At 37.6% G+C, this 27,732-nt stretch overlaps 1 protein-coding gene across 7 annotated transcripts in view; it reads right to left on the bottom strand.

Annotated features, from left to right (window-relative positions):
* Positions 1 to 27,732, bottom strand: part of TLL1 (tolloid like 1) — a 141,668-nt gene that overhangs the window by 44,285 nt on the left and 69,651 nt on the right. For 6 of the 7 annotated variants that reach the window (XR_012835312.1, XM_075751829.1, XM_075751826.1 and 3 more), the window contains 5 exons: positions 25,747 to 25,864; positions 14,717 to 14,895; positions 12,839 to 12,944; positions 9,914 to 10,038; positions 2,613 to 2,728 (listed from right to left, as the gene is read on the bottom strand). Coding sequence is in view for 6 of the 7 variants with exons in the window: in XM_075751829.1 (XP_075607944.1) it covers positions 2,613 to 2,728; positions 9,914 to 10,038; positions 12,839 to 12,944; positions 14,717 to 14,895; positions 25,747 to 25,864 (644 nt within the window). In the remaining variant the exon portion in view is untranslated. Of the gene's footprint in view, positions 1 to 2,612; positions 2,729 to 9,913; positions 10,039 to 12,825; positions 12,945 to 14,716; positions 14,896 to 25,746; positions 25,865 to 27,732 lie in introns of those variants that run through there. The other variant, XM_075751832.1, reaches the window with a different exon arrangement.

The raw sequence follows: 27,732 nt of genomic DNA, 5'->3' as shown, positions 1-27,732 counted from the left end.
TTAACCTATTCAAAAAGGTGGATTCAAAAAAACCCAACAAAACCAACACTGGCACAGTTGCAACTCCCTATGCCAACAAAATTTCTACACACCAGAAGGCAGGATTCACCCTGGCAGAGGGCATACGGTATTACTAACACCATCCTCCCACAAAGATTTTTCTGTGTATAGATATACTGTGTACAGCTGTTTACCATACAGTCTTAAATCTTGAAAGAAAGTAAAAGGTGAATGAACTGCCTTGTTTTAGTAACAGGGACGCACATGTTTTAGGTTGGGCTGGCAATTTATGATGCCTATCAATAAAAGGAATGCTGCAGCTAGTGCGTACCACTGCAGTCCCATCCTTCATTGAATTTCCTGCCATCAAAGATTGGAAGTGTCTGTACTTGCAGAAAGCAGCATGGATAGAAGTCCTCTAAACTACACTCAAACAGCACAATGTTAAATCTCAATAAATAAGAGACAAGAGCTAGACAATCTGGTCTGATGCTTTTTCAGGTTATTTTTAGGTGACTGAAGTGTTCACTGACATTTCAGAACATGATGTGATGTACTTACACATACTCTAACCTCCACACAACATTCCTGAGATCTATCAGGGTCAAAGTAGCAAACAAAGGAACAAAAATTTAAATATATTTATATTTCCCCTTCACAACGTAAATATGTTATCATCATTTACTGAGAAAATTTGGGATCAAGCATAATGTGTGTCCAAGGTACCGTGATATACGCATTAGTTAAGATTTAGACCTCATTTCTGCTATCTGCTATTTACATCAATTACTTGCTGCAAATAGGGTCCTTATCTCAAGACAGACAATATCCTATGGGAAGAGCAATGACAAAACAGATTTTTTGACATTAGCACAAATATAATTTACTTTGTTCTTGCTGAACTACATGGAGGCTATGAGAGCTGGAGGTCAGAACAGTGCCCTACAGACACAACTTGTGACATCAAAGTTCAATTAGAAAATTGTGTTTAATCCTTTACCCCATTTGGGGCAGGGGGTAGGATGGAAAGAGAGCTGGTCGTCTTACATTGCTGACCAAGACAAGGGTTTTCCCCCATTAAGATTTTGTACAGTATAATACAGCTCCACTGGTGATTACAGTCTCAAGACATAATGGTATTACAACTATATTACCATTATACTAACCTCAACAGATAGGCTTACACAAAGTTGGAGTATGCTATGAATACTTAAGCATGACCATTTTCTAATTCATATATTAATATTGTTTTCAAAAGCCAATAATAATTGTAAATGAACACTACAATTTTTTTATATTTTTAACTGAGGAATAGAAATCTAAGCCACTTTTGTTGTTTTCACAGCAGTGTTTAAGAAGCAACACAAATAGTGGGAACATAAAATTACCTATCTAGATTAATTTGCATCTTTTGCGCAAACCTTTTCTTATTCATCTGTTTTCATTTGTTTCTCCCTGCCAACCTGCAGAGCCACCCACGCCCTCCCAGCACAGAGCGTGTTTACTTTTCCTCCTGTCTCTGGCTCTTGCCCAGAGGAGGGCGAACGCTTTCCAAACGACTTTGCTTTCATCCCCCACAGTGGCAAATGCTCTTACAGCTCCTCAGGATCTATCAGCACATATATTTTGGTGTCTATCAGGACTCTGACCTGAGCCACGAAATAAAGTAATCCAATCAGGAGAAAACTATGTCCAGTACAGAATGGGAGACCACTGACAAAACTGACTGAAATATCTGGGGGCAATTGCTGGGATTTCCTCTTTGGATTCTCCAGTACTGAAGCCAGTGCTAGGTTCTGTATTTCAGCCTTTAGGCTGTATTTGCTTAATATCAGCCACCACTTCTTGCAAAGAAACTTACATCCTTTTTTCTTCCCCTGCATATATTGTCTCAGGTGAAATTTCCCATGGCTCCCTCTATCCTTATTTATTTTGAGGCAGGCTAATATTCGAGCCAGTAATTCAAACCAAGATTCAGCTAGCACGTTTTGAAAGTGTACACAAGAAGAACAGGTCTTGCTTTCACTAGGATGGCACACTTTTCTCCTTGAACTGCTCTCACCAGGCCAATTTCCCCACCACCACTTTTTCCCCTAAAATTGATGCCCAGAAAATAAAACTATATGTGCTAGACCCGATACCAGGGAACACATACAATGACAGTTTCTTTACCCAATGTTATTACTGTTCTACTTTAGAAACGTCTCATTCAGCATACTAAGAGCCCAGCTTCCAGCCCCACACAGTTTGCCCGGTTCACCCAAGCCCGTGCTGGAGAAGAGACCATTCAGGAGCCTGCACTACCTCTTCCACCTTTACACCGAACCACCAACTGAACTGGAAGCCAGTTTTGAAGGGATTTCATGACACAAGCATGTAGCAGATTGAAATCCTGTCTTCATTTCACATGGACAGGCACCAAATAGATGATGTGGTTCTAATGCCACTGACCAAAGTCAAGTCAATAGCACATAGTTCATGGTCCCATTTTTCATGGCATACCATTGTTTTCAATTATTATGCAAGCTTTAAACTTAAATGAAAAGCTAAAGAAACACAACATTTTATTTTGAAAATAGTATCTCTGTTTAGCTGAGGGAACGTTAAAATACCTTCTCCCCTGGAGTCACAGAGATTCTCCATATGCAGTGTGTGTAGGAAGGATAACCATTTGGAAATCCTGGAGAAGAAAAGTTGCCTGTAGATTCCTGCAGTGTTTCTCCACAGGCTGAAAGAAACAAAATACAGTAAAAATATAAAATTGAACACGCCTAACAGAGCAAAATGCATCTTTCCAATATCTACTCAGAATACATTTAACTCACTGCAGATGCAGAATGGAAAACAGACTAGTTATTTTACATTTTATTCAAAACAATGATTTTAAGCCAGTCTGACATTCATTCCATTTTACACAGGATGTTTTTATTCCATGAACTATTTCACTTGTGTGCTGTCTGCTGACATAACCAAAATTACAGTAGTCTTAAAAATGTCATTGCTATCAATCAACTGCAAAATTATACATATAACTTTATTTTGGTGAAAAAAAAAAAAGTTAGCCACACCCTTAGACACATCCCTTAAGAACTAAAACAAAAGTTGGCATGCTATGATTGGCACCACAGTGGAATTTTGTTAGTGGTTTCATTTAATTTAGTGCTTTTCTCGCATGACAGACTGATCTGACCTAAAGTTACTCATTTATATTGGTATAGAAAACTAAATCCTATATTCAACAAAATCTCTTGCAACAGTGATTTGTAGAGATATGAATAATAAAGGAAAGCAAATGTTAAGTCCTAAAATACCAAAGGCTTTTATATTCTTTATTATTGAAGCTTTTAGCATCCGTATCTCACCTGTCAATCATGCCACTAGCTGCTGGTGGACTGGTTAATAATTCCTCTTCACCCTAAAATACAGCATTGGAAGCTCCTGCCATTCTGCACTGCTAAAATGGATTCTGGTAGGGTGTCACACCTCAGTCAGTCATCTGTTTTGACCTTGATCAAGTTGTTTCACTCACCAATTTTGTGATATGAGAGATGTGAATTTGAGAATATTATCCCATGACTGACAGTGTAATCAGATCTGCAGTGCTTTCAAATTACAGCGCTACCACTGCCAGCAGGTGAACTACTGTATCATCAAAATCCCAATGAATTATAAATGATCTGGAAAATCTTTAAATAAAAGGCAACAAAGGAAGAGATTGTTTATGACAAAGACAGACAATGCAGCTGTAAAGGCTGTCTTGTTTAAATGTGTCTAAAATGTAATCTGACAGCTACACTGTAATATCAGGCATAAGCTAGACTCAATGCATTAAATATGCTCTCTGACACTGAAATGGTTCTTGTGATGAGGAGAGAAAAGAAAGACTGGTGCAGCCCCCAAAAAATCCAATAGTTCAAGTCACCGTCACCATGTCCTTTAGGAATGAAACAGAGAAAAAAATATATTCTTTTCCTCCCCTCATTTAAAAAATGTGGTTTTATCTTTAAAAAATTGCAGGCAGCCACAGCAAATGACACACACACAAAAGGTATTCAGTGCTAAATCATTATTTCTGTACAAAGCCTTTTCAGTGAAAAGGCTATATCCATAATTAACCACAATTTATTTTTAACACAGCGATGAATGCAAACTTCAATAAATTGCAGAGTACTGTACTGGGTTGCCCCAGCACTAGTGAACTGTATTACAGCTTACAATGCATACGTAAAGCGCCTGTGAGGAGGCCAAGAGTAAAATCGTAGTCTTGTAGAGGAGTAGAGGAAAGCAGAGTCCAAGGAGGAGATACCCTGTGCAGCACATGTGCTCAAGCGATCCATGAGGATCCAAGTATTCTGCTCACCACTTTTAGAGCCCTCTCTTGTTCTTCTCCCCATGCATGGCTTCATTAAGACTACACCGCATCAGTGTACTCTCAAAAGATGTACATATTCCAAGCTTTAGTACATCATCTGTTTGCTCTAGCTGTAACTATTTCACCAACACTACGGTTACTAAGCAAGCCTTGAGCAGATGACTCGATGAGAGATGGGGAATGCTGTTAGTCCAATCTTTCCTGCTCATGTTGCATCTTCTTCAATTAACCGTAACTTTGACTCACAAATATTGATTATGAAGCCATGCAATGCACATACCCACACATGATGTGAAATATGTAAGCAAACAAAATGCTATCAAGTATGTGGGACATACGAGATATCAGTTCAAATGCAGCCCTGCTATTAGTAAGAGGAGAGGAGGAAGACCCTGGTGTAACTATCTCTTACTCTCTTAAAATCCCTAAATTAGCTTGTTACAAAAGTAAACTAACACATCAATGAATTAAGCAGAATAGCTTTATATTTTTGAAAACATTTCAGAATTTTTCTCTCTTATACAAAGTGTAGGATTATTTTCTCCAGAGTATTAACAACACTCCATGCTCCGTATACAGAAGTTGTATATATCCTTAAAATTACAGATTTTAAGCTGCAAAAGGTGTCATGGAACATTTTCTTTTTCTAGAAATTAGAGAATAAAGCTGGTTAATCCAACAATTTAACTTATATCCATATTAAATGCCTGGGAGCTCTCTATCAAATCAAAATTTTCATAAATATTTCTGAATTTAAGGGAAGCATAAGAAAAAATGCAGTTGGATAACTTCTACTAAGAATTATCACAATTCGAATTTATAAAATATCTTTGGGCTTTACATTTTTCACCATAGTTACCTTTTAATTTAAAATTGCTATAGTTCAAGGGAACTATAACAAGAACAGCTGATACCAATCAATAGTTGAATTAATTATCAATGGGATCTGAGTTCCAGGCTGGCTTCCAGAGCCACTGTAGACAGGGTGATATTTGGGCATTTCTTTCTAAAGGCACATTTCTCTGCAATGGGTCAATGGTTACTGAAAAAGTTAAAATGTGACAACTAGAGAATGTAAAGGTTTTCTCTGTAACTGGACTGTGGCAACTACAGTATTCATGACTAGGCTTATAAAATGGTATATTATAAACACTTTGCCATGTGACGATCCATGGAGTAATGGAGTCCACTTTGGGAAAGAAATGTAGAAGTAAAATGAGTGGTAAGAGCCCCTTAGTTAAATTTCCTCAGAACTAATCTTGGTATATTTCACGTCAGAAGAAATTAATCACAACTTCAATCTTATACACCTCTGCTTTATAAAGCATTCGTACATTTTTTTTCCATTGTTAATCATTAACGTTGCCAATGTTTCTTCTGATGTTTTTTTCCTCTCCTAAATGTCACGCCTTATATCAACTTTACTAGGCTGGACCACTTGCAGAAATGCCACTTCAGCTCTCCCCACACACACTCTCCAATCAAAAAAAACCCCCACAATCTCCCGTCTGTTTTATAGCTTGAGAAGGTTAGACTTCTGATAAGCCTTTCTGTGGTAAAGAAAGGGAAACTATTTTTGCTTCTCCTTGTAAAGATCAGCAATGGGTGCAGTCAGCAGGTAGATTATATGCTTACACAAAGCAATTTCTACCGGTGAACTCTGCGGGAGCGTTTAATTACACAGCGTGTGTGTAACACCTCTCTGGGCTGGCCTACACACACAGTCAGGTTCCACTAAGGATTACAGTGAAATCTGCAAGCGACAAAGCACAGATCCTCCAAGACGCCTACAGAACCAACTCCCATTCCTTTGTCCACAGCGCTAGCAAATACACACGGTCATAGAGGGCTAATTTAAGCTTACACTTTTCCACAGAGAATGAAGATCTTTAATACTTTCTACTTAGACCCACGTCTGTACATCTATACATATATGGCATATATAGGTGCCACAGAGTCCTACAAATACCTGGTGCTGGTAATGTACTTGTTAAACCAAAAACTTGAATCAGTTTACTACAACTCAGTGTCTTACAGTTGACTTGATTGCCCTTTATAGTTATAAGGGAAAGAGCTTAATTTAAAAACCTTAATCCTCCTTATGTAGTGAATAAAGGCTGACTTTTGAAGGTGAACACTCTTTTCTAATATAATAGAGATGGGAGCAAGTTAAGCCTGAGAAACAGCGAGAATGGCACAAAAAAAGAGCCTGGCTAGGTATCCTTATCAGCTCTCTTCCACACATACTGTCACAGACCCTGGAAATTTACAAATTTGCTGAACTTCTTCCATCCACCTTCTCTTACTCTGAAGAGCCCTCTCCTGCCAGTCTGAGCCTCCCGTCCCATCCGTTATTCAGTCCCACTCTACCCACTTATTTCTTGTCCTCTCTTTCTGCCCAACAGTATCCTTCTCCATCATTTCCCTTTCTTATTCTCTTGCTCCTATAACACTACATATACATTTTTAATCAACTATAATTTCTATATAGAACTATGTGTTGAAATTTTAGTAGCTACACCAGAAGAAAACTTATTCTATTACTCTGTCAGAGTCTGAAAACTGTTGTAATACACCCAGCCTTGAAGTTCAAGATCTCTTCTCAAATGCCAGGACACTCAGAAAAAGTTCAAAATACGATTGGCGGAGGAAGTACCCTCAATTTAGTTGTTTGCTTTCTCCTTCTTAGTCTATCATGTAATAAAAAGAAATAAAAAATATATACAGGAACAGGATTTGACTCCACAAAACTTGCACAGACGATCCCAGAACTGCAGGAGAGTCTGGACAAGCCACTGGTGACACTCAGTATTAAAATGTAACAGATCCCTATCAGCAATTATGTTTTCCTTTGACAAAAATCCTAAGAAAAACTGAAAAACAAACCAAAACTGCTGTTGCTAGGCTGTTGAGTCCTGACGCTTACTCAGCTGACAAAAGGCAGGTTATTAAATCTCATGTCTTGGCTTCACCAAGCTCAAAACTGTTTCTTGGTCACTAAGCCCTTTCCTGAATAATGACCCTGAATATCCTGACTAGCTAAAACAACCCGGGAGGTTCAGCTTCTTCGCTGCTGTGAGGACCAGCTGCATTCTCCAGCTGCCCTGAGCTCAGCTTCGCGTTCACGGGCCCCAGACAGTGCAGCAGGCTTCTTGAACCAGGAACTGCTTGCAGGAGTAACTAGAGCTCCAAACGAAACATGCACAGTACCACAAAATCCTTTGTCAAAGAAGCGTGCATCTCTGGAAAATACTGAGTTATGTAAGTTACTGTTTTCTGTATTTTCATTGCATTACATTTAAGACAACACACGAAACAATGCAGATGTTATTAATGTTTGAAATATTCACTGATTTTTTTTTTATCATAAGCAGACTTCAGGATTAGCATCTGTTGTCTGAAATAGGAAATCCAGCATACCTCCAAAAACAACAGTGTCAGGGATTTTGTTGCTATATACTATGATCATCAGATGATTATTTTGATAAAATCAAAAGCTTAATGTCTGAATTTTCAGTCTATTTGCTGAAAAATTTATTAGATCGCAAGTACCATGCAACTTCCAGAGAGCTGCTTTCTTTATTGGATGTTTGTGTTACGTTATTCAGTTATGCAGCTTCTATTAAAAATATTAACTGGGAAAAAAATAGCATGTTAAATAGTATGCTATTTAAAATTTGTAGCAAAACCTTCTGCCTCTTTCTCTCTCTCAAAACTTAGGCGAGACAGTCCATAAAATAAAGTATGGCTAGAAAACTGTCTTTTATCTCAAAGTTTGCTGAAACAAAGCACCAGAAAAAGAGCATGATCCTGCAATCACTGTTCATTTTTCTTACGTTTCTGAAGTGTGTTCACCAGTGCTGCAAAAAATAACTTACTTTTGCAGCGCACACTACTGCTGAACAACCATGGTTTTACAATACTGTGAAAGTCTTGCTGAAAGTTAGTTTGAAGACATTGAAACAAATGATAACCCATCATTACACAGTTTCAGGAATTATATGAAAAGGACATTTTCTCTGAACAACTATTTGAATATTAGCTCAAAAAGCACATTGCATCTTTTTCAGTTGACTGAAAGTACATGTTAGAGTATTATACACGTACTAAACAGCCTAGGCTATAATTTTTCTTTCTATCTTTCTTCAGTCAATGTGATCATAGCTACTTTCACAGTGGTTTTGATTCTACACACTATTTTTGTCTCCAAAATTTGTCTTTTATCAAAATATATATGTATTTTCTGTGTTTGTAAAATTGTTGCTCTCTCTATACTCTTATTAGAAATAATGCTGCCAAGCATTATTCAAGTACTTTCTGTACCAAAAGGAAAGAGCAAAAAATATTCCAAAAGGAACAGTTGTTAAAGAAAATGTGTTAAAGTGGTTTCTCCTCTGGCAGGCCCAGAAACACTGTGCATGTTTCTCAGTGTATAGGAGATTATGATTCAGTGTACTTACAGCACAAAGGAAAAGCATATTCCAGCCGTACGGCGTACATCAAATGCACATCAGATGCCCCAGATCTTCAGTAGATCCCACTGCTGCTGATACAAATCTGAAGCAGCTCCATCACTGCAGTCCTGATCCCTCTTTTTAGTCCTTCTGTATTGATCAGGTGGTAAAAAGTAGCCATATATCTGACTTAAAACAGTTACTGAGGCTTCATGAATTCCTGCGAGGAGCAGGAGGGCTGTAAAACCCATGTGGCACAGAGCTGGTACGCCTAGCCTCCCACAAGGACCTTGTGCTGGCCAATCTGACTGAGAGATGGCACTTCTGAGCTGCTTCAGTTTACACTGAAGGCGAAAAGGAAAGGTTTTGCAAGGAAAGCAAAACCTTGTGCTTTGAGATTTCCATCGCTCTGCCAGCACTTAGAGAAGAACTTGCACAAGAGAGCAACTGCAGGGTTGACTCTGGGTTACTCCAGACTCGCTACTTAGGTCTCTGAGACAGACAGCAACTCTACCCCAATGCTATTTTGAGATAAAACATTAATATCCATTGAAATTCTAGGATGATAGCATTAGGCTGAAGATATAAAAATACTAAATGTAAGTTACAATTGTTTCTAATAAGACCTAACCAGTTCATCCATAAAAAAAGTTTACAACTTAATTGCCCTAGCTTGTTATCTGTCAAATTTTCAAAAAATGTAATGTGTTCAGAGGTGATTGCAATAATTTAATTTGCTCCTTCTGCACTCAAATTCAAATAAAAAAGGACTCCAGTCAAAATGCAAACCAGAAGTGAAATTAAGCATCTTTTGTTTTTCCTAGTCATTGAACAGCTAAAGAAAACAAATACTGAAATGTCATGAAACTAACTGTTGTTTCATACAGCTTATCTGTCCTTAACCGCTTTGTATTCCAGAGACCTTACCTATAAGACTTTTCTATGATTCAATTCCTGAACTGCCTACGTCAGTTGCCAACATGGAAAGAGACTATTGAGCAGCTGACTCAAAAAATTTATCATTCCTCTCGAATAACAAGTCAAACAGTTGCTAATATGTGGTTTTTGTTTGTTTGTGGTGCAATACCTGGACATCTATACAGCTTTCTTGCCTGTGCAATATCTCCTTTACTTAGACGAGTACGCTGGCCAATGGCAGGTCGTATACCATTATCATCACGGGAAGGGAGAATGGTATCCAGAAACATGCCCCTAAAAAAAATAAAAATAAAAATAGACCCCAAAAAAACCTATCAGGTTTCTGTCATAAAACTGTCTGAGTTTTATGAATGTATAATGCTATTTTGTATATCTAGAATTTACATTTGGCATAAATAAGAGCGTAAAATGCAGAACTTTAAATACAGAAAGCACGTCCATAAAAATTCCTGGCAGATTTTATGCAAAGGTATAAAAAAAGAATCTTCTTTCAGTACATCAATTAACATATCAGCTTTTTTATTTCTGTTAGACAACAGAAAGGAAATCTCTTACTACTATTAACACTACACAGGAAAAAGGCATTGCTGTTAAGCTCTTGCTATATTGAAAAAAAATATAAAATTACATAAAAATACATAATTTAAGCCCTATCACAAAATTCTTAATCACAAAGTTCCTACTTCTAACAAAGGTTTTAAGGGACGTTTTAAAGTCTAACTTACACGTGTAAGAGCAGGTAAAGTCAGGCACGCTTGCCAATCATCATTCTGTCAGATGTTAGAACGGAGCTAACTCTACTCTAGCCGCTGCTGCTTTTGAAACATAAGTGCTGCCAGCCCCTCCTTGCTTTACAATAAAATATATCAGCTTACCATATGTGATTTCAATAATATTGACACTAAATGACTAGGTGTAATAGAGAAGCACACTTGTTCCAAAAGTGCAGTTTTATTCAAAATTTCCCAAATTTTAAATATCAGTCAAAATATTTTGGTAGTCTTAAATAAATTTTAAAAGACTAAGGTACAAAACTAAGTTCTATTGTCATGTTACAGAATTTGAAAATCGTTGAAATCCCATAAAATGGAAGTTAACAGATGAATATGTTTCTGTATTCTCTTGTTCTTTAATTTATTTATACTTGTAGGGCTTTTATTGAAAAGTAAAACTGGTATTTTCAGGCATAATTTAGGTGCGAAAATGAATGAACAATAAAGATCTTTGTAGTTAGGAATACTGTTTATAAATATAGATTGGTCTTTAAATTATATTAAATGAACCATTTTGAGTATTGCAGGTACATACTGCTCTCTTTACCCAGTCAGATTTCTTGTGGCATCACTAGAAATTTTGCAAAAAAAAAAGAATCATGTCAGGAAGTTACCCTAATCTAAACAACGAAATAAACTATTTAGAAATAAGGCATATTATTATTTCCAAAAAGTGTTTGTATCTATAACTTATAATTTTATTTTCAACTGACTTTTAGTACAACCTGAAACTGATGTTATTCATATATTGAAAAAAGTGAAAACAATCCTCTCTTCAGTGCTTTAGCACTTTAATAAGGGAACAATTTGTCAGTTTTAATACAGCCTGAATACCATTACTGTGTGTTACCAGAACTTTGTGTTTTCTACTACTTATCTGGGTGAGTAAAGTCTAACAACAGCTGACAATATTTCACAACTCACGCTTTCAAGATAAATCAGTACAGATCAATATATGACCTCAAGGGTTTGCTCTTGGGTTTTTTTTTTAAACAGTAGGAAGTAACAACCTCTTGTACCTCGGGGCAGGGCATGCCTACTCATGGCACTATCAGTTTTTGCCAGCTTGGAAAGTGGTGAGATCAGGGCCCACAAATCAAATTATCTTGATGTTGACATTGCCCTAGGACTCAGGGGGGTTCCAGCTTGTTAAATTACTCTATTTTATACAGGTTCTTATAATCTCTTCCTTAAGGTAAAGTATCTGTAACTGGATTAAGCGGTGTGACTAATATTTACCTCACGTGGCTCATTACCGTGAATTATGTTTATGCTGAATACATTATTTGGTAGGTTTTTTGTTTTTTAAAATAAAGTCATTTATATTGGAGAGAACAAGCTTAATAAATGTGCTAAGGCTCGTGAGGTTTCTGGTGGCCTTCAGTTTATTTCAGAGTCTCAGATGGTCTAGTATTTGTGCCACAACACTTTTCAAACAAGCATTTTTGTTGGTTTTGGGATGGTTTGGTTTGTTGTTGGGTTTTTTTTTTAAGTTTTGTTGTTGTTTTTTTTTTTCAATTTACATTACTCTGGTATTTCTAGACTGTGACTTGGTATGAAATATAATAAGAGACCAGGTGAAAGACTCCTACTTCACTTGTTCTCCAGAGTAGCCTTGGGGAACAGCTCATTGTAGAGCTCCCCACAACCATGCAGAGTTTCAGAGCGAGCCCCACATGAGTTACTATGGAGCTGAGAATGGATCAGCCTGCAACAGGCCAGAGCAAAACCAGCAGAAGTCTTTGCTATATAGTTTTGATGACAGTAATGATCTGTAAAAACAATAGAGAAGAGGCTGAAGCCTCTGCTATGAATGGTTGACTGCAGTCCTTAGCAAAGTCTGTGGCTTGCATGGTAGATGTCCTAATACTATAACGTGTTCCACTCGCATAATACATAGTTACTCAGACGTTATGCAAAGGAGATTTCTCTTTAAGAGAACAGATCGCGTTAAACATAAAATTTCTAACCATTTCACTCTTTTTTTTTTTTTTCTAAATTCAAATTTTTGTGGAGACAAAAAGAAAGTATTATGAAATGATGTTTCCAGATTATCTTGTCTTAAAATCTGAAGAACTGAAGGAAGATCAAAAGGCTGCTTTGAATCTGAACAGAAATAAAACATGTTTAATTACATTATTTTGACTTGAAATAAACAAGCTGTGTTTTGACTGCTGTAAGAATACTATATTGTAAGGGATATTTTAAGTGATTTTTGTAATACTTAAAAAGGCATAGTTCTTAGCATTCACAGAGAGGAATAGAATTAAAAGTCAAAAGGTATAACCTGAGACTCCAACCTTGAGAAGGTGTTCCTGGCATAGTGCATAATGCTGTCAAAGTCATATGGTTCCCCAAGGGAGTTCACCTCTCCAGGCTCCATCTTCAAGAAGTTGTATTCCTGACCTACGAATGATTGATAATTACAGTTTCTTTAATATCATTTTTTGTGAAGATAAAAACCAAACAGAAAAAGAAAAGCAACAAAGATCCTCACCAAATCTCTCAATGACATTCATAATTCTTAGCTATTTGGGAGCAACTGTGTGCTTTTATTAACCAAAAGAGAAGACATGTCTTCTGAAACACACATCAAATTCCTATATCTGGCATTTAGAAAGACTGTTCTCATTCACCTAAGCCACATAAAAGCCCCACACACTATGTTGCGCTTCATGTAGAATCCGTAAAGTCCATGGTTCTTAATTCTAGAAAAAAAAAATCATTTTGACAGAAAAGACCCCAGAAGAACTCTCCTCACTGTAGACTCATTAGACTGGATACCAAAGAGACTTTGCTTCAGCAAAGGCTACTCTCTGAGCCCCCATGTAATAAAGCACTACAAAGGCACATTTTCAAGAGCCAGCTGTTGCAACTTAACAAAAGCAGAAGAGGAACAAAATAATTATACTTAGTTCATAATTCCAGACCAGAAGTTATTTGTCCTAATCTGTGTATTAAGAGATGCAAAGAACCCCTTACTCCGATTCATATTCCCATTGGTATCTTGCAAAATAACTGCAGTGGCATTAACATTATTAACCAACATAATTTGCATAATATAACACAACCCAAATGTGTTGGTGGTCATGACTTCCTGATCCTATTTAGTGATCCTCAAAGGCTCATGCCACCAGAAGTAGTTTCAGCCAGAAACTAGAGAGACAACTGAAAGGAGATAGCAGGAGGCTGAGGATGGCACTGTGGCTGATTTTCCCCCTTGCAGAAAAAGCATAGGGGAAGAGCACTTGTGGCATCTACACAAGTCCATGACACAGAGAGAACAGAAGGAAGGTTTGGATGCACCTGCCCTTTCAGGACTTCAGAGACTTGTGGGAGTGTGTATCAGCTGCCAGTTGTCTTTCAAGTCCTAGTTGAAGTGGCAAAGACTTATTGCATCTCAAACCTATTTTGTTTTAAAACAATTTCTGCAGGAACAGACAAATACTCCAAGCTATCATTGGACAATTTGTGATTTCACCCCTTCTTGAGCAGAGAATTCCTGTAAGTCAAAATCAGTGTTTCACAAAGACCATGTGCATTTATGAACATTGCAAATGAAACACGCCTCGTTCCCTCCCATCTTGCCCACATGACACAAATGTGGGAAAACCAGCTAGACTGACAAAGAGGTACCAGTCATGGTTTAAAGTTCTCAGGTGCTTTGTCTCAACAACACCAAGGCCATTGGCTAAAGCTGCAAGCTCTGTAGCGAAGCAGTAATTTGGAAACTGTGGGAACAGTGCCCGTCTTTGTCACAGATTCAAAATCCTCAGCTTCCCTTCCAGGTCTAAACCTCTTGGCTAATAGCTAAAAAGCTATTGACATGTTTCTACTTATCATTCAGTAAAGACTACAGAAGAAAAGCCCTTTCTCATGCACAGAAACATGACTTTTAAAAGGCTTTAAGAGCAATAGCTGCCTTAACCATTTCTCTCCTTCCAGCCAATATTATTTAATGACTTGCTACTTGGCCAGATCTTTAGAAAAGATTATATTTCAGTTGCAGTACTTGTGAATCAGCTTGAAATCAGTCTAGGTCTAGCTAAGAGGAATAACAGGCACAAACGGTCATTTCTGCTATTAAACATTCAGTTTTAAGAGAGATGAGCAGATGAAAGAAACATCAAAAATAAACAGACTCCCCCCCCCAATAAATATTTATCAGAGTATCTTACCAGGCTGGATGTTTTCTCTGATGATGGTGACATGGTCATCACGATCTGGTCGTGTATGTTCGTGCCAAAACCCTATCACATGACCCAATTCATGGACAACTATACCAAATTTATCACAGTTCTTGCCAATAGATATAGCCTGAGGACCATTTCCCCTTCGACCCACATAAGAACAGCACCTGCAATTAAATCATAAACACAGATGAAATTTTTCATGCATATCTCTACAAATCATATAGGAAATTCAGTTAAAATATGAGAAAATATTATACAAAACAATCAGCAGAACAATGCACTATGCAATTTCTGCAGTCTCACAAACTAGATTTAGTGCAAGAACAACTTACTATGCAGAATACCTAATAAAGAACACATACAAGATTTTTTTTTTTTATTCAGTGTCATCTTAATAGATGCTAGCTGTGATCAATTGAACTGTCATTTGTGGCCTTGTATCTCGGAATGACGCAGGAATTTCTTTTCACCCAAAGAATCAATAAAAATAAAGTTGACTGGAAATACCGTCTCACCCATGCACGTCACTGCTTACTTGCCTGTGCACGCTCAAGAGGCATGCAAAGGGAAGCAGAAAGAATAAGTAAAGGCAAGGTTTCTTCTACACCATACTTCTGCTGTGTGTCCTGACAGCACTCACCAGACTCTTGGTCACTCAGCTCTGATAAGTTTCCTTTATTTTGATCTGAAAAGTCACCCTACTTCATTAGTTCCATCTATAAAGGGTGCAGAAATGATGCAAGTGAAATAGTAGTCCTTTAAGATTCACTTAGCATGCAGCTGAAAATACAGAAGGAACTATGCTAGCAAAAGGAGAGAGAGAGAAGAGTAAAGAGAAAGGAGAGTAAAGCAAATCCTACCAAAATGGCAGACAATTTCAGGTTTCGTAAGCTGATTCTCTATCACCTCTGAAGATCTTAAATATTTCAGGCCAGCATTACATTCCCGAATAAAAGCCCAATTTCCCATCTCTGCTCCGTAAATTCTGTAGTCTGTCAGGTGGAATGGAATTGCACTGAGCAGATCACCTCCACCGTCTCCCTCCTCCCTCTTTTTTAAAAATAAATACATGTTTTGTGATGCAACATTTACATAGCAGAATATATTTGGTCCTTGAGAAGGTCAATGCTAGTGTGGGGAATGGTCCTATCCTTCATATGCCTCTGTGGCAATAAAGGAAGAGCAGCCACGGGAGCAATACCAATAGCAGATTAAATTCTACAGGCGTTTGCTTGTCTCTCCTTTTCAGGTTTTGTGGTGGCAAAGAGACTTTTCACTTTGGTTAGCTGGCTGGTCAGTCTTGGTTGGTATTCTTCACTGAATTTTGTTAGCATCTAATACAACCAGAATTTTAAAATACAAATATTAGCGAAGTATAGCCATGGCATTTTAGCTCATAATACCTGTTCTTAGTAAGCATATACTGGTTTTGCACTAATGGATAGGTATACCAAAAAATGATAGTAATATCTTAGAATTATAAAGGCCACAGAAGTTACTTTATAAAGGAAAATACAACTGCCTAGGAGAGCTGCATCAAGAATTTTGAAACTATCTTGAAAATACTGTTGGGAAAAATTATTGTCCACATTACAATCATTCCTTGCTATCTCAGCTGCTTCTCAAGTATTCCTGTCAAAATAAGTTAACTCTTTTCTTCCTGCTTTAGATAATTCCAAGGATAGGTGTGAATCACCTTTTTTAGGTCAAAGCACTTAATTAGGCTCAGTTGTGCAGTACCATGTGTAACTAATTTCTTACGGTGTCTTCCCTTGATAGCTCTCTTCAAGGCAGGTAAGTTAAAAAAAAGGCAATTTAGACTCCCTGCTATAATTCTGTGCCATTGTCAATGTTGCAGGTTTATGTGCTACTGTTCCACACCACAGTAAAAGAAAATAAAGAACACCTGTGTTTTGCTCTCTGTATTTCCCTCACTCTATATAAACTGTATTAACACAAAATTACTATTTACAATATTTATGATATAGAAATATTATTGTGAACACTGATATAAATAATAGCAATGGAAAAAATACCTTAAGATGTGACCTAAATATACAGCATAGGTGATAAAAAGGAGCAACAGATAGCAGAAATAAGATTAAAATAAAAATTTAGAGCAGTTACATCATTTTATCTCATGATTCCCCAGTGGCTTTCACCTTTGCACCTGACACGCTGACATGGTTTTGCTTAACATATTTTGCAGACTGCATGTTTGCAGAATAAATATTATGGCTACAGGTGAATATGTAAACATAATTAAAACACTACAGATATTTTCAGTATCATTTTTACCTGAGTTTTTATCTTTCACTAGTCACTCAACTATTTGAATATGTTTCTATTGTGCAATAAGGAAACTGCCAAAGGTCATACACTCTCTTATTCACTCATGCTCGCCCTAGGGCGAAAAGTGTTTGGATCCTTAAGAAGGTTTTGGGGTTTTTTGTTGGTTTGGGGTTTTTTTACATGTCCTACACTATGCTTACTGTCCCATCCAATTAGAGAGGGAATGCTGGAGTACACACTTTGTAGTCTGAGCCAAACTCTTAATTCTCAGAAAAGTTCATTCATTTAAAAAGCCATTAAAGACCTTCTGTTCTAGTATAGAATTCCCAATTCACTGTCATAAGCAGTTGCGTTATATACACCAAATAAAATTGTCCAACACCGTTCCTAGGTCCCAGACTTCAAGTCTTTTAGGAAGCTTTGTTCCTTATCTTTGAACACTTTGAAGTAAGGACTAAGATGTGGCATTTGTCTTGGCAGTCTACAGGAAGCTGTGGTAGAAAACAAAAATCAAATCAGGTGAAGTAATCCACATTCTGTGCAAAGCATGTCACCATTTCCATAAGGGGTGAACTTAATGAGCTAGGGCTTGCTACCTATGTTAAGGTTATCATCATGGTAATTATGCTATACCAACCTTAACTTGTGCAAAGAGAGAAAAGGCCCTGACAATACCTGATGGTTATTTTAAAAATAGAAAAGCATAAAATGCATGCAATCTGTGAATATTCAAATTACAGATGAATAAATATGAGTGAAATTCCACTAATTCATGCATAATTTGCATTGGAAGGGACCTCTGGAGGTCTCCAGTTCAACTTTCTGCTCAAAGCATGGTCAGATATAAAATCAGACCAGGGTTGCTCAGGTCTTTATTCAGTTGGGCCTTGAAAACCTCCAAGGATGGAGACAGCACAGCCCCTCTGAACAACCTGCTACAATGGCTGGCTGTCCACACTGTGAAAAATTTATTCCTTATAGCCAATCCAATTCTCTTGTTCTTCAGCTTATGCCTGTTGCCTTGTGTTCTCCCACCAAGCACCACCATGAACAGCCTGGCTCTCTCTTCTTGTTGCCCTCCCTGTACAAACTGGGTGCTGCTGCTGGGTCCTCCTGAAGCCACCTCTTATCCAATTCAGCAAACCCTGGACCCTCAGAATCTCCTCACAGGGCAAGAGCTCCAGCTCCTGAACATCCTGGCAGCCCTGTGCTTAAGTCCTTCCAGGTTATTAATATCTTTCTTGTACTGGGGCCCACAAATGGATGTAGGGTCTATCCGTGATCTAGCAAGTGGTGAGCAGAGAGGGATGACCCCTTCCCTTGAGCCACCAGCTGCACTTCTGTTCACACAGCCTCAGACACTGTTGGCTGCCTTTGCTGCCAGCTTCTGCCCAGCTCGCTGCCCCATGGCCTTCTCCACAGAGCCGCTCCTCAAGCCAGCAGTGCCTGGCCTATCTTGGTCTTCCTTTACAGGTGCAGGGCTTTGCATTTGCCCTTGCTGAACTTCAGAAGGTTCCTGTTGGTCTGTTCCTCCAGCCTGCCTGGGTCCCTCTGGGTGGCAGCTCTACCATTGAGCCTATCATCTGGTCCCCCTCAACTTGGTGTCATCTGCAAACGTGATGAGAGCATGCGCCGTCACCTCTTCATAGGTCATTGATAAAAATGTTAATAAGGACAGGTGCTAGGATGGGCCCCTGCAATACTGTACTTTCAGTCACAGTCTGAGTCCAAGTCATTAACTACAACCCTCCAAAGCCCAACCCCAACCCCACAACCAATTTTAACCTATCTAGTTTTCCATTCATCTATAATCCTGCAAAATACGCCTTGGAGACTCAACACATTTAAACACATTTGTTTAAATCCTGGAATTTAATTTGTAATTCAAAACCTTTATGATCTGAATACAACATGACACCAGTGCAAGAGATTGATAAGAATAAAGTTAGGATAACCACACATAATTATGAAAAGGCAGAATAAATACTTTAATTTAAAACAGTATAAACACTTCTGCTGAGTCTTCATGTGTACCATTGTGTGGAAACTCTACAGAGCAAAAATTGCAAAGCAGAACTAAAGAACATTAATCAACATTTATAGCTTAAAGCAAATCAATAGGTTGTTAAGACTGTAGGTTGTAGATTATTTAATACAATTTCAATAGCTTTAACATGCTTATGATATTGACTTCGTGTACAGTACCTTCTTCAGCTAGCAAAGACTTATTTGGTGGCTTAAACATTTCCATAGATTTTCAGTATAATTTTTGCACAGTGATACTTTGGAGACAAATACAGAAAAAGGACAAAGTGAAAAAATAATAAATAGTTATTCCAAATAGTACCCTCTATGATGTCTCCAGCTCTGCTTATATTGACACTATTCACAAGGGCAAAAGAATAAAGCAAGAATTTAACTACAGCCTATCTCTTCCTATCCTTCTGACTTCATTTGGACCAAAAGAAGGTTTAACCTTTTAAGACTGAGCACTGTAACTTGGAAAAGGTCAGGCAATAGCTATGCAATAATAGCAGAATAACAAAATGGCTAGATTAACACATCAAGTTATTTAGATAATTTGTTTTCATTATAAAATATGGTAAATAAATACCTAATTAACCAATTTACCAAATGCAATTAACAATACCAAAAAGTTGATTGTTTTTCAAAAACAGAGGTACTTAAGATCACCTCTGAAAGCTTTTAGCTGTGTTTCATAAATCAGATAGATTTTTAGGTGTTTGCAAAAGTAATTTGATATTTTACTATTATAGTTGCAAAAACCAAGAAAAGTTGGACATTATAAAATGCGCGTAGTGACTTTGGGTACCTCATCAACCCCCAGATGGGTTTTTTTTTCGGAAGGAAAAAATTAACTGCAATCTTTAACATAGTATTCCTCTAGGTTCTCTAATACTGAACACCTAAAACCCGACACACAGAGAATTATTTTTTTAATGCTGGCCTTCACCTAAAAACAAGCAGGAAGATGAGCATGGTAATTCCCTTACACTGGTTACTTGAAAGATTTCAAGTACTTCCCAGAAATTATAAACAAATTTATTGAGTGTTTCTTTACACACCAAAGAAAATTATAATTAACACCAAGCCTTAAAATAACAGCAGCAGCGTGCACTCATAGAGGATCATTTGGATTTGCTAGGTTGAGTGTCATGTCAAACACACCAGATTCATCCAATTAACCTACAAGATTCTGATCACTTCAACAATTGCACTGAGTCAAAGGGTAAGAAAAACTAAAATTAAAAAATAAATCTATGAAAGAAATTTATTTGCAATATCATGGGTTTGACCCCAGGTGTGTTTGGCAAAAGGCCAAGACCTCTGTGCCCCTTAAACTGAGTCAACTGGCAGCCTTTAAAGCTCCTCATCCCTTTAATCTTTATTGCACCAGACAACAGTTGGAGACAGGAACTATTTCTGAATCTCTAATACCATTTAATCAGTCTAGCTGATCAACGATGGTGAGCAAAGAGAAACAAATGACAGAGAGAAAGTGAAATGACTGGAACAATACACTCATTCTTCTAAGTAATACAGCTACTGTCAAAAACGCTCTTAAATTAATATGAAGGAAGAGAGAATCAGGGTGGGTCAACATTGCACTTTTTTAAAAAGCTGCGCTCTTCAGAACATGATAATATAAAAATCCTCATAGACCACAACAGCTGCTTGCCATGGCAGAGACTCTATGAAGTTGTGGATGAAAAACTTCATAAGTTCATAAGCATACTAGGACTGCATAACATCACAAAGCAAGAGAAAGAAGTTCACAAAATTCATTAACAAAATCTCACTCAAGAAGCAGAGGGTTTTTTCTTGATGAAATCACACCTCTTTCAACCACAAATATAACTCACTCTGTACAAAGGAGCTATTGGCTATGACCTGGCTTGATGAATTTGCTTATTGTCAGGGATCAATATAGTTGTAGTTACCAAGAGTTCTGATTCAGTGTCCTAAGAGGACTCGTTGCAATGGCAGAAGTGGCTGCTGCTTCTTCACCTGCTCAATGGAGGTGACCATCCCAACATTACAAAGAACAGCCAACTGAGTCCATTCCTCAGTTAACAGCTGCCTATCCCAGTGTATTAAGATAAACCACCCCTCATTCAGTTTTATGTTGATACACTGTGTCTTAGACCTTGGCAGCTAGTCACCTGCACCTTGGTCACACCCATCCTGCAGACCACGACACAACCAGCTGAGAAGCTGAGTCAGCTGCTGTGGGCAGGAAGAGCGCCAGCCTCTAGAGTTAATTATCACTTGAAAGCATGAGTCAGCCCTAATGACAGATTATTTAGCACAAGTCTGAATTTCTCCTCATTCCATAGAAGTGATTGAGCACCTTTTATAACATGCAATCCCTCTTAAAGCTAAAGAGTACTGCAAAACTGTACATTGGGCAATGAATTTACCTATTTCACCAACCTTAAGAACTTGCCTATAATGTCTATTTAATATACCAGCAAGTTAAAAAAAAAACAAAACAAAACATTAAAACACTCAGAAGCTGTTTAGTCTACAATGTTTGGGGAAGCACATGAAAGAGATTTGATTTTCCTGTATCTCCGACAGCTTTGTCAAATACCCATCCAAGAGGATACAGTAGTGATTGTAATAAGTCATCTAAAGTTTGTCATAAAAACCTACTGAAGTCTTCTAGCGGAGAACAAAAATTGCCACAAAGTCAGATCAAAGGCATGCTGAGATGCCAGAACAATATGACTAATTGTTCTTTTTTTGTCTCACTACATAAAAAGAAGCTTGATCGTGTATTCAGTCATACTTATAAAGAGCACGTGACTAGAGGCCATCGCAGTGTGCTGACCCCTTTTTTGGCTTTGCATACAGAGAAGTATACTGACTGAGTCTTCAGGCACTTCCTATCTGATAGCAAGAAACCTAAGGACAGAGGAGCAGTGGTGAACAAAGAATGTTTTGAACTTGTTTACAATTAGAGTTTTACTTGCCCTAATCAACTATCTGCATAAATATTTGCTGTAACAGATATTAATGCCAATGTACACTGCTTTGGAAGAAAAATCATAAACACTAGTATCTTAATACTATAGTCGTAGTGTCACATCTGCAGCTAATGGGTACAAATGACTATCAGTAATTACAAAATTTCAAACTACTGAGTGCTGTAGCTGTACTAAGAAACAATATTTCAGTAATTAACTGTTCTCAAAATCAGGTTAAATAAACAAGATGTCATGACAAATAATTATAGTTTAATATTGCAACAGATGAAATTATTCTGATGGGAACGAGGGATCCAGCTGTAAAGCTTTTGACATTTTTCCACACTAGCTGCCCGTAAGCAAACTAGAGAACCCTGATATAAAGTGGGGCATAAAGCTGGCTGGAATAATATATGAAGTGAAGATAGAGAAGGTGTTCTTTAAACTTGCAGTCTGATAAAAGACTGCTAAATACCATGAAGACAAACCTGGAATTGATAGCAATAACAGATTAGAGATCTGAAAAGGGAAATACAGAATTATTTTGTGTCCTGAGATGTGCAAAACATGGCACACACTGGAGGCAGTGATGGGGTATCAGTGCTGTGGAAAGAACTCTGACTGTTATTTGGAGTCACATCCCAACGAACCACGAGTTGAACATGGCAGCTGTTGAGAAACAGGGAGGTATCATGCTTAGGTACCTAAGTGGAAAGGACAGACTACAAGACATATTAATTAGCATTGGCTCAGCAGAAGTAGTAATTCATCTGGACAAACACGCCCTAGTTTTGGATTCTCAATTTCAAGAAAGATGTCAATTAGTTGAAAAGAATCTCAAGAAGAATAACAATGTGATCAAAAGCCTAGAAACCACGACTTACCAGGCAAGATTAAATTAATTAGGTGATGTCTAGCCTAAAAGAAAATAGAACTGAGGGTGGGCATAATAACAGTCTGAAAGTATAAATTCCTTCAAAAAAGAAAGAGGAATAATTTATTCTCTATGGCCATGGTGAACAGGAAAAAAAGTTAATGTACTTTAATAGCAGAAGAAATCTCTCTTTTAGCTATGACCAAAAATACTGCCCCTGACTTCCTACACTTTTTGTATTCAGGATACTGAAGCCATGCATTTTCTAGCAGGCTGTGAAGTATTCCTTTTTGCAGGTTTTTAGAAACAAGTTAGACAAGCATATATCAGCAATGACTTAAGTACAGCTGCTTCTGCCTTAAGAATACATTAGACATCTTTCTGAGATCCCTTGCAGTCCTATGGGTCTGTGATAATCAAAACTTATCTCTCGTTCATTGCTGACACATAAACTCTCAACTTTAGGAAGGTCATGTATCTCTGATAACCAGCTGCTATATTTCAAATATGCTTTTTTCATCACTCCCCTTCTGGGATGAGCTTCCCATGAACTCCTGCAAAAAGTAATGCATTACGCTCCTTCAGAAAATCCTTGATGTTTACAAAGGCTCAATAACACTTCACTTGCTAGTGTGCTAATGCTGTCATCTGAGACATTTGTAGATACTGCCACCTGAATTTCCATATATATGACTGTATCCACTTTCTGTTGCATTAAATGTGTTATGACTGTGTGCTCTTTGGGGCAGGATTTATCATTTAGTTTTTAATTTGAACAGTGGTAAGTACAATAAAGTCTCCCTCATCTGTGAATGTTAGCTGCCATGGTACCACAAACAATAATGACACAATGTGCTAACAAACCAACACAGCAGGGTGCTATGGGAAAGAACTGAGATTAATTTCAATGCAACTGGCCACGTAGCAGAAAGTGTTTGCAGATGGTTTGGTGTCACTTTGGTCTGGGCTCTTTCCACGGAAAATCTTGCATCAGCACTGTATGCCGGTGGTTAGTGCACAGTGGTTCCTATCCACCCAGAGAAGATACGTTCTTATTTATCTGGCTCTTCCTGAAATTGCTTATGGATTCAGGACCCCAAAAAAAGTCATTCAACTGCCCCTTCTGTTTAGCCTGGGTTTTTTCATCACTGGTGGACTGTTCATAGCCACACTCTTCCTTGTTTTTATTCTAAACGTTTTACAGCCTTTGTAAATTATTTGTAAATTACCCACCAATAAAACAACAAAGGATAATGGTGACTTTGAAGGTAGATATTGAGTATATTCCAACCTTCTAGTTCGAATTGATTATAATCCAGCCTTCGCCCTAAAGTGACTTGATCTCCACCAACCAGCCTAAGGAACAGTGCTTTGGCTGGAGAGATTTTCTGTCGCTTGGCTTTGGGGACTTTGAAGTTGTAGAATTTACTTTTCACAAAACCAAGATCTCTGGATATCCCCATACTTCTCTTTCTAAAGTGCCTGACACCGCTTGTATCTTTCACAGTCTTCTGTTTAAATTCACATTGCTTTCTACCTCTGTGAGTGCAGGGAACCATCACAATTATTCCCTGCCTCCCATTTCTCTTCCAGCCATATGTCAGTATTCCTGAATCCTGTCTTACGGGTTGCATTGTTAACTAAAATAATGGCCGTGCTGGGTCGGAATGCAAGTCCATTTCATTTGGCACTGTTTCTAACAGGTGTCTACAGCAGACCTGCGGGAGCACAAGAACATGACAGGCAAGGCCACAGGTGCTCCCGTAGAATACGCTCCCCTATTGCAAGGATCTGTGGCTCAGAGACTTTCCAAGGCAAAGGTGATGCCTTTCTTAAAATAGTCTGAAAGTGGGTTTTATTGTGTTGTCCTACTCCTTAAGAAGAACATGAGGAGCAATTTAAACAGATAAGTCTGCATGAAGTCTACATATAATTTTATGGGCTACAGTTAAGTACATTCAGGATCATTCCTACAATGCAAGGAGGTCCCAAAACTTCTTTTCACAACCCTATCCCATAAAAATTCAGAAGTAGGCACACACAGTGTTCATAGATCAGGAAGTCAGCAAGACAGAGAGCTGTTCACTGCGGAGCCTACAACCCAAACAGAAAGTGAATATCAGAAGTACAGTATTTCCACAGGTAGTGAGTGCTCTTGGAAAAGAGCAGACCACTATACAAAATCTGTATATATATATAAAAAATTAAGAATTCTGAGTAGAATAAATTACAAACATAGCTGACTGAGGCATTTCTGAGCAGAAATATCTGAAGATGGAACACGATGATTAATGGAAAGCTGCACTAATGAGTAATAAAATCTGTATTGTTCACTTTTACACATCAGTGATGTGGAAGAAGGCATTTGCAAAACGGTCATGAATTTGGTGCTTAAACAAATCTGGGCAACAACAGTCTAACAATATAAGAGTTAAAAGTACAATTAATAACAATTAAGCTGGAAAAGAAATATGGGATAGATGTCCATACATAATTTAGCACTAAACATGTGACATGGAGACAGCTAAGAATAAACAAATGATAAGCCTGAAATACCTTTAGAACAATACATATAAATATTAAAAGCATGACAGAAAGCCAAATATAAAAGTCTCATATCTATGTGTATATATATATAGTAAGATCATTTTATCTAGAAACAGACAAGACAGGCATAACTTCAAAAAGTTACTATACATACTGCTTTCAATGACGCTAAAGCCAAGCAGAACACATGTATCATTTAAATACAGTAACTATCTATTCATTTTCCTGTGAAGTATATATTCACTGCAAAGCTGACAAACGTGGTCAAACGTTGAAAGCACAGGTATCTGTTACCATGCATACACACTTACCCACATGGTCTGTATGTAAATACAATATAACTTTCTTCATCGCTTCGTTCAATAAACGTAACGCACGTGTACTTCTCCCAGTGCCGCATAGCCTGTTTGAACATGGCGCGCTGGGTGCCTGCAAGAATAATTGTGTGAGATTAAATAAGAGACTTTTCTAACTGCATCTTGTTCCCTAATATCAGATTTCAATACTAGGAATATAGGCCTGGAAGGAGCCACTGGATCATGAAGTCCTGTGTCCCAGCAGTCCCATGTACTGCGAGGTTCCAATTAAAGGGACACACAGATCATCAGCTCGTCATAACGCATCTGCGTGCGAGGGGACCAATACTGCCTGACCCACTCTAGCAAACATAAAACCTGCAATAAAAAGCACGGCTATGTTACACTAGAGGAAGACAGAAGAAGAAATATAGTGTTGCTTATGTGCCTGCATTAACATAATATTTGCTAAGCAATTTCCCAGATGAAATTATCGAGTGGATCACATGGGGGAGGGAAGAAAAGAAAAGAAAAAAAAAAAAAAAGAAAAAAAGAAACTTGAGGAACCCGAGATGCTAGCTGTCTAGCCAAAAAAAAAAAAAAAATTAAAAAAAAAATCCAGCTGCCTTCAAATCTGGAGGCCGATTTAACATAAGCCATGTAAACAGGCATACCAGTCAAGGCATTTGATTTTAATAATGCTGTCTTGAACAGGGACCAGTCTCCACCTCTTCACATCAAAATCGTTCAGAAATCAAATGATCCACCAAAAGGGGGAAATTATTTATTTGGTACAATATTAAGCATACCTAAATATATGTTTTATAAATGAGAAACACATTCAGACACAATCAAAACTATTCTCTAGATGCAGAAGCAGCCAGGCCAGCTCTCACCACAGAACACAAAGCCAGCTAGAATATACAGCACTTCAGATAGTATAGCAATGTCCTTTCACTGCCCTACAAAAGACAAGGCTTATTAACTTAGAGGCAGCATCTGAGAATGCAGCTATATTGTTTCTGAGCTGGAAATCCACAAAGAATTATACTATTTGGCATGAATTTGCTAGCAGAAATCCATCTACCTTGCAGACTTTTGCAAAGATCCATGTTACAGCACAGGATAATTTAAAAACAAAACAAAGCAGAAAAAAACTCCACCCAAACCCCAAACTTTTTTAAAGAGAACAAAACCTCAAAGTTCATAAAAATAGCAAGTTCATACCATGTCAGGATCTAAAAATTAAAGGTTATTTCATCCCATCTTGCCCTTTTCTTTTATCTTTAAGCCATGTTTTCCAAGCTTTAGAATTTATCTTTCATTATGAAAAAGGTAAAATGTTTAATGTGATATGCTTTCATTTAGTTTACTGCCACTATTTCAGAAGATGCTAATCCTAAAGCAAAGGTAATATTTGGTATAGTACTATGTAAATACCCAGACAAAGATTTTGACTGTAGCTGTCCATTTGAAAGGAAGGACTCTGGTTTCTCCATACACACATGCATATAATGTGTGAGCACTTGCATGTTTCTTTTGGTTCCCTGTATTATTGTGCACAATAAGATGTTATTACATATCTTTTCCCATCCATCTTTGCTTTTCTCCCTCATTTTTTGTTTTCAATTACCTCTTACATCCACATTGATATTGATCCGTTTACATTTTTCAGGGATAACAAATGTTTTAACCTTTTTCTACAGTTTTCTGCTAAGAGTTCTATATAATTTGAAGTCAGTCTTTCCTCTTGTCATATATAATGTCTGTGTGTATGCATCTGAAAACCAAACTGAGGGATTACAAAAAAACATTTGAGTCAGTTTGCTGAGTGAAATCAGTCACACCAGTTAAATTAGTTATATTCTTGTGCTAAATATCCTGCATTTTTTAAAGAACAGATTTCATGACATTGTGTTACTTAGGCTCTTGAAAACAAACATGCAACAAGAAATATTAGGCAAAGAAAAAGAGTCTTCCCTTTCTGAAACATAGTTATAC

Source organism: Balearica regulorum, chromosome 4 (assembly GCF_011004875.1).
Source record: "Balearica regulorum gibbericeps isolate bBalReg1 chromosome 4, bBalReg1.pri, whole genome shotgun sequence".
NCBI classification, from domain to species: Eukaryota; Metazoa; Chordata; class Aves; order Gruiformes; family Gruidae; genus Balearica; species Balearica regulorum.
This window is presented reverse-complemented; position numbering and strand designations above follow the sequence as displayed.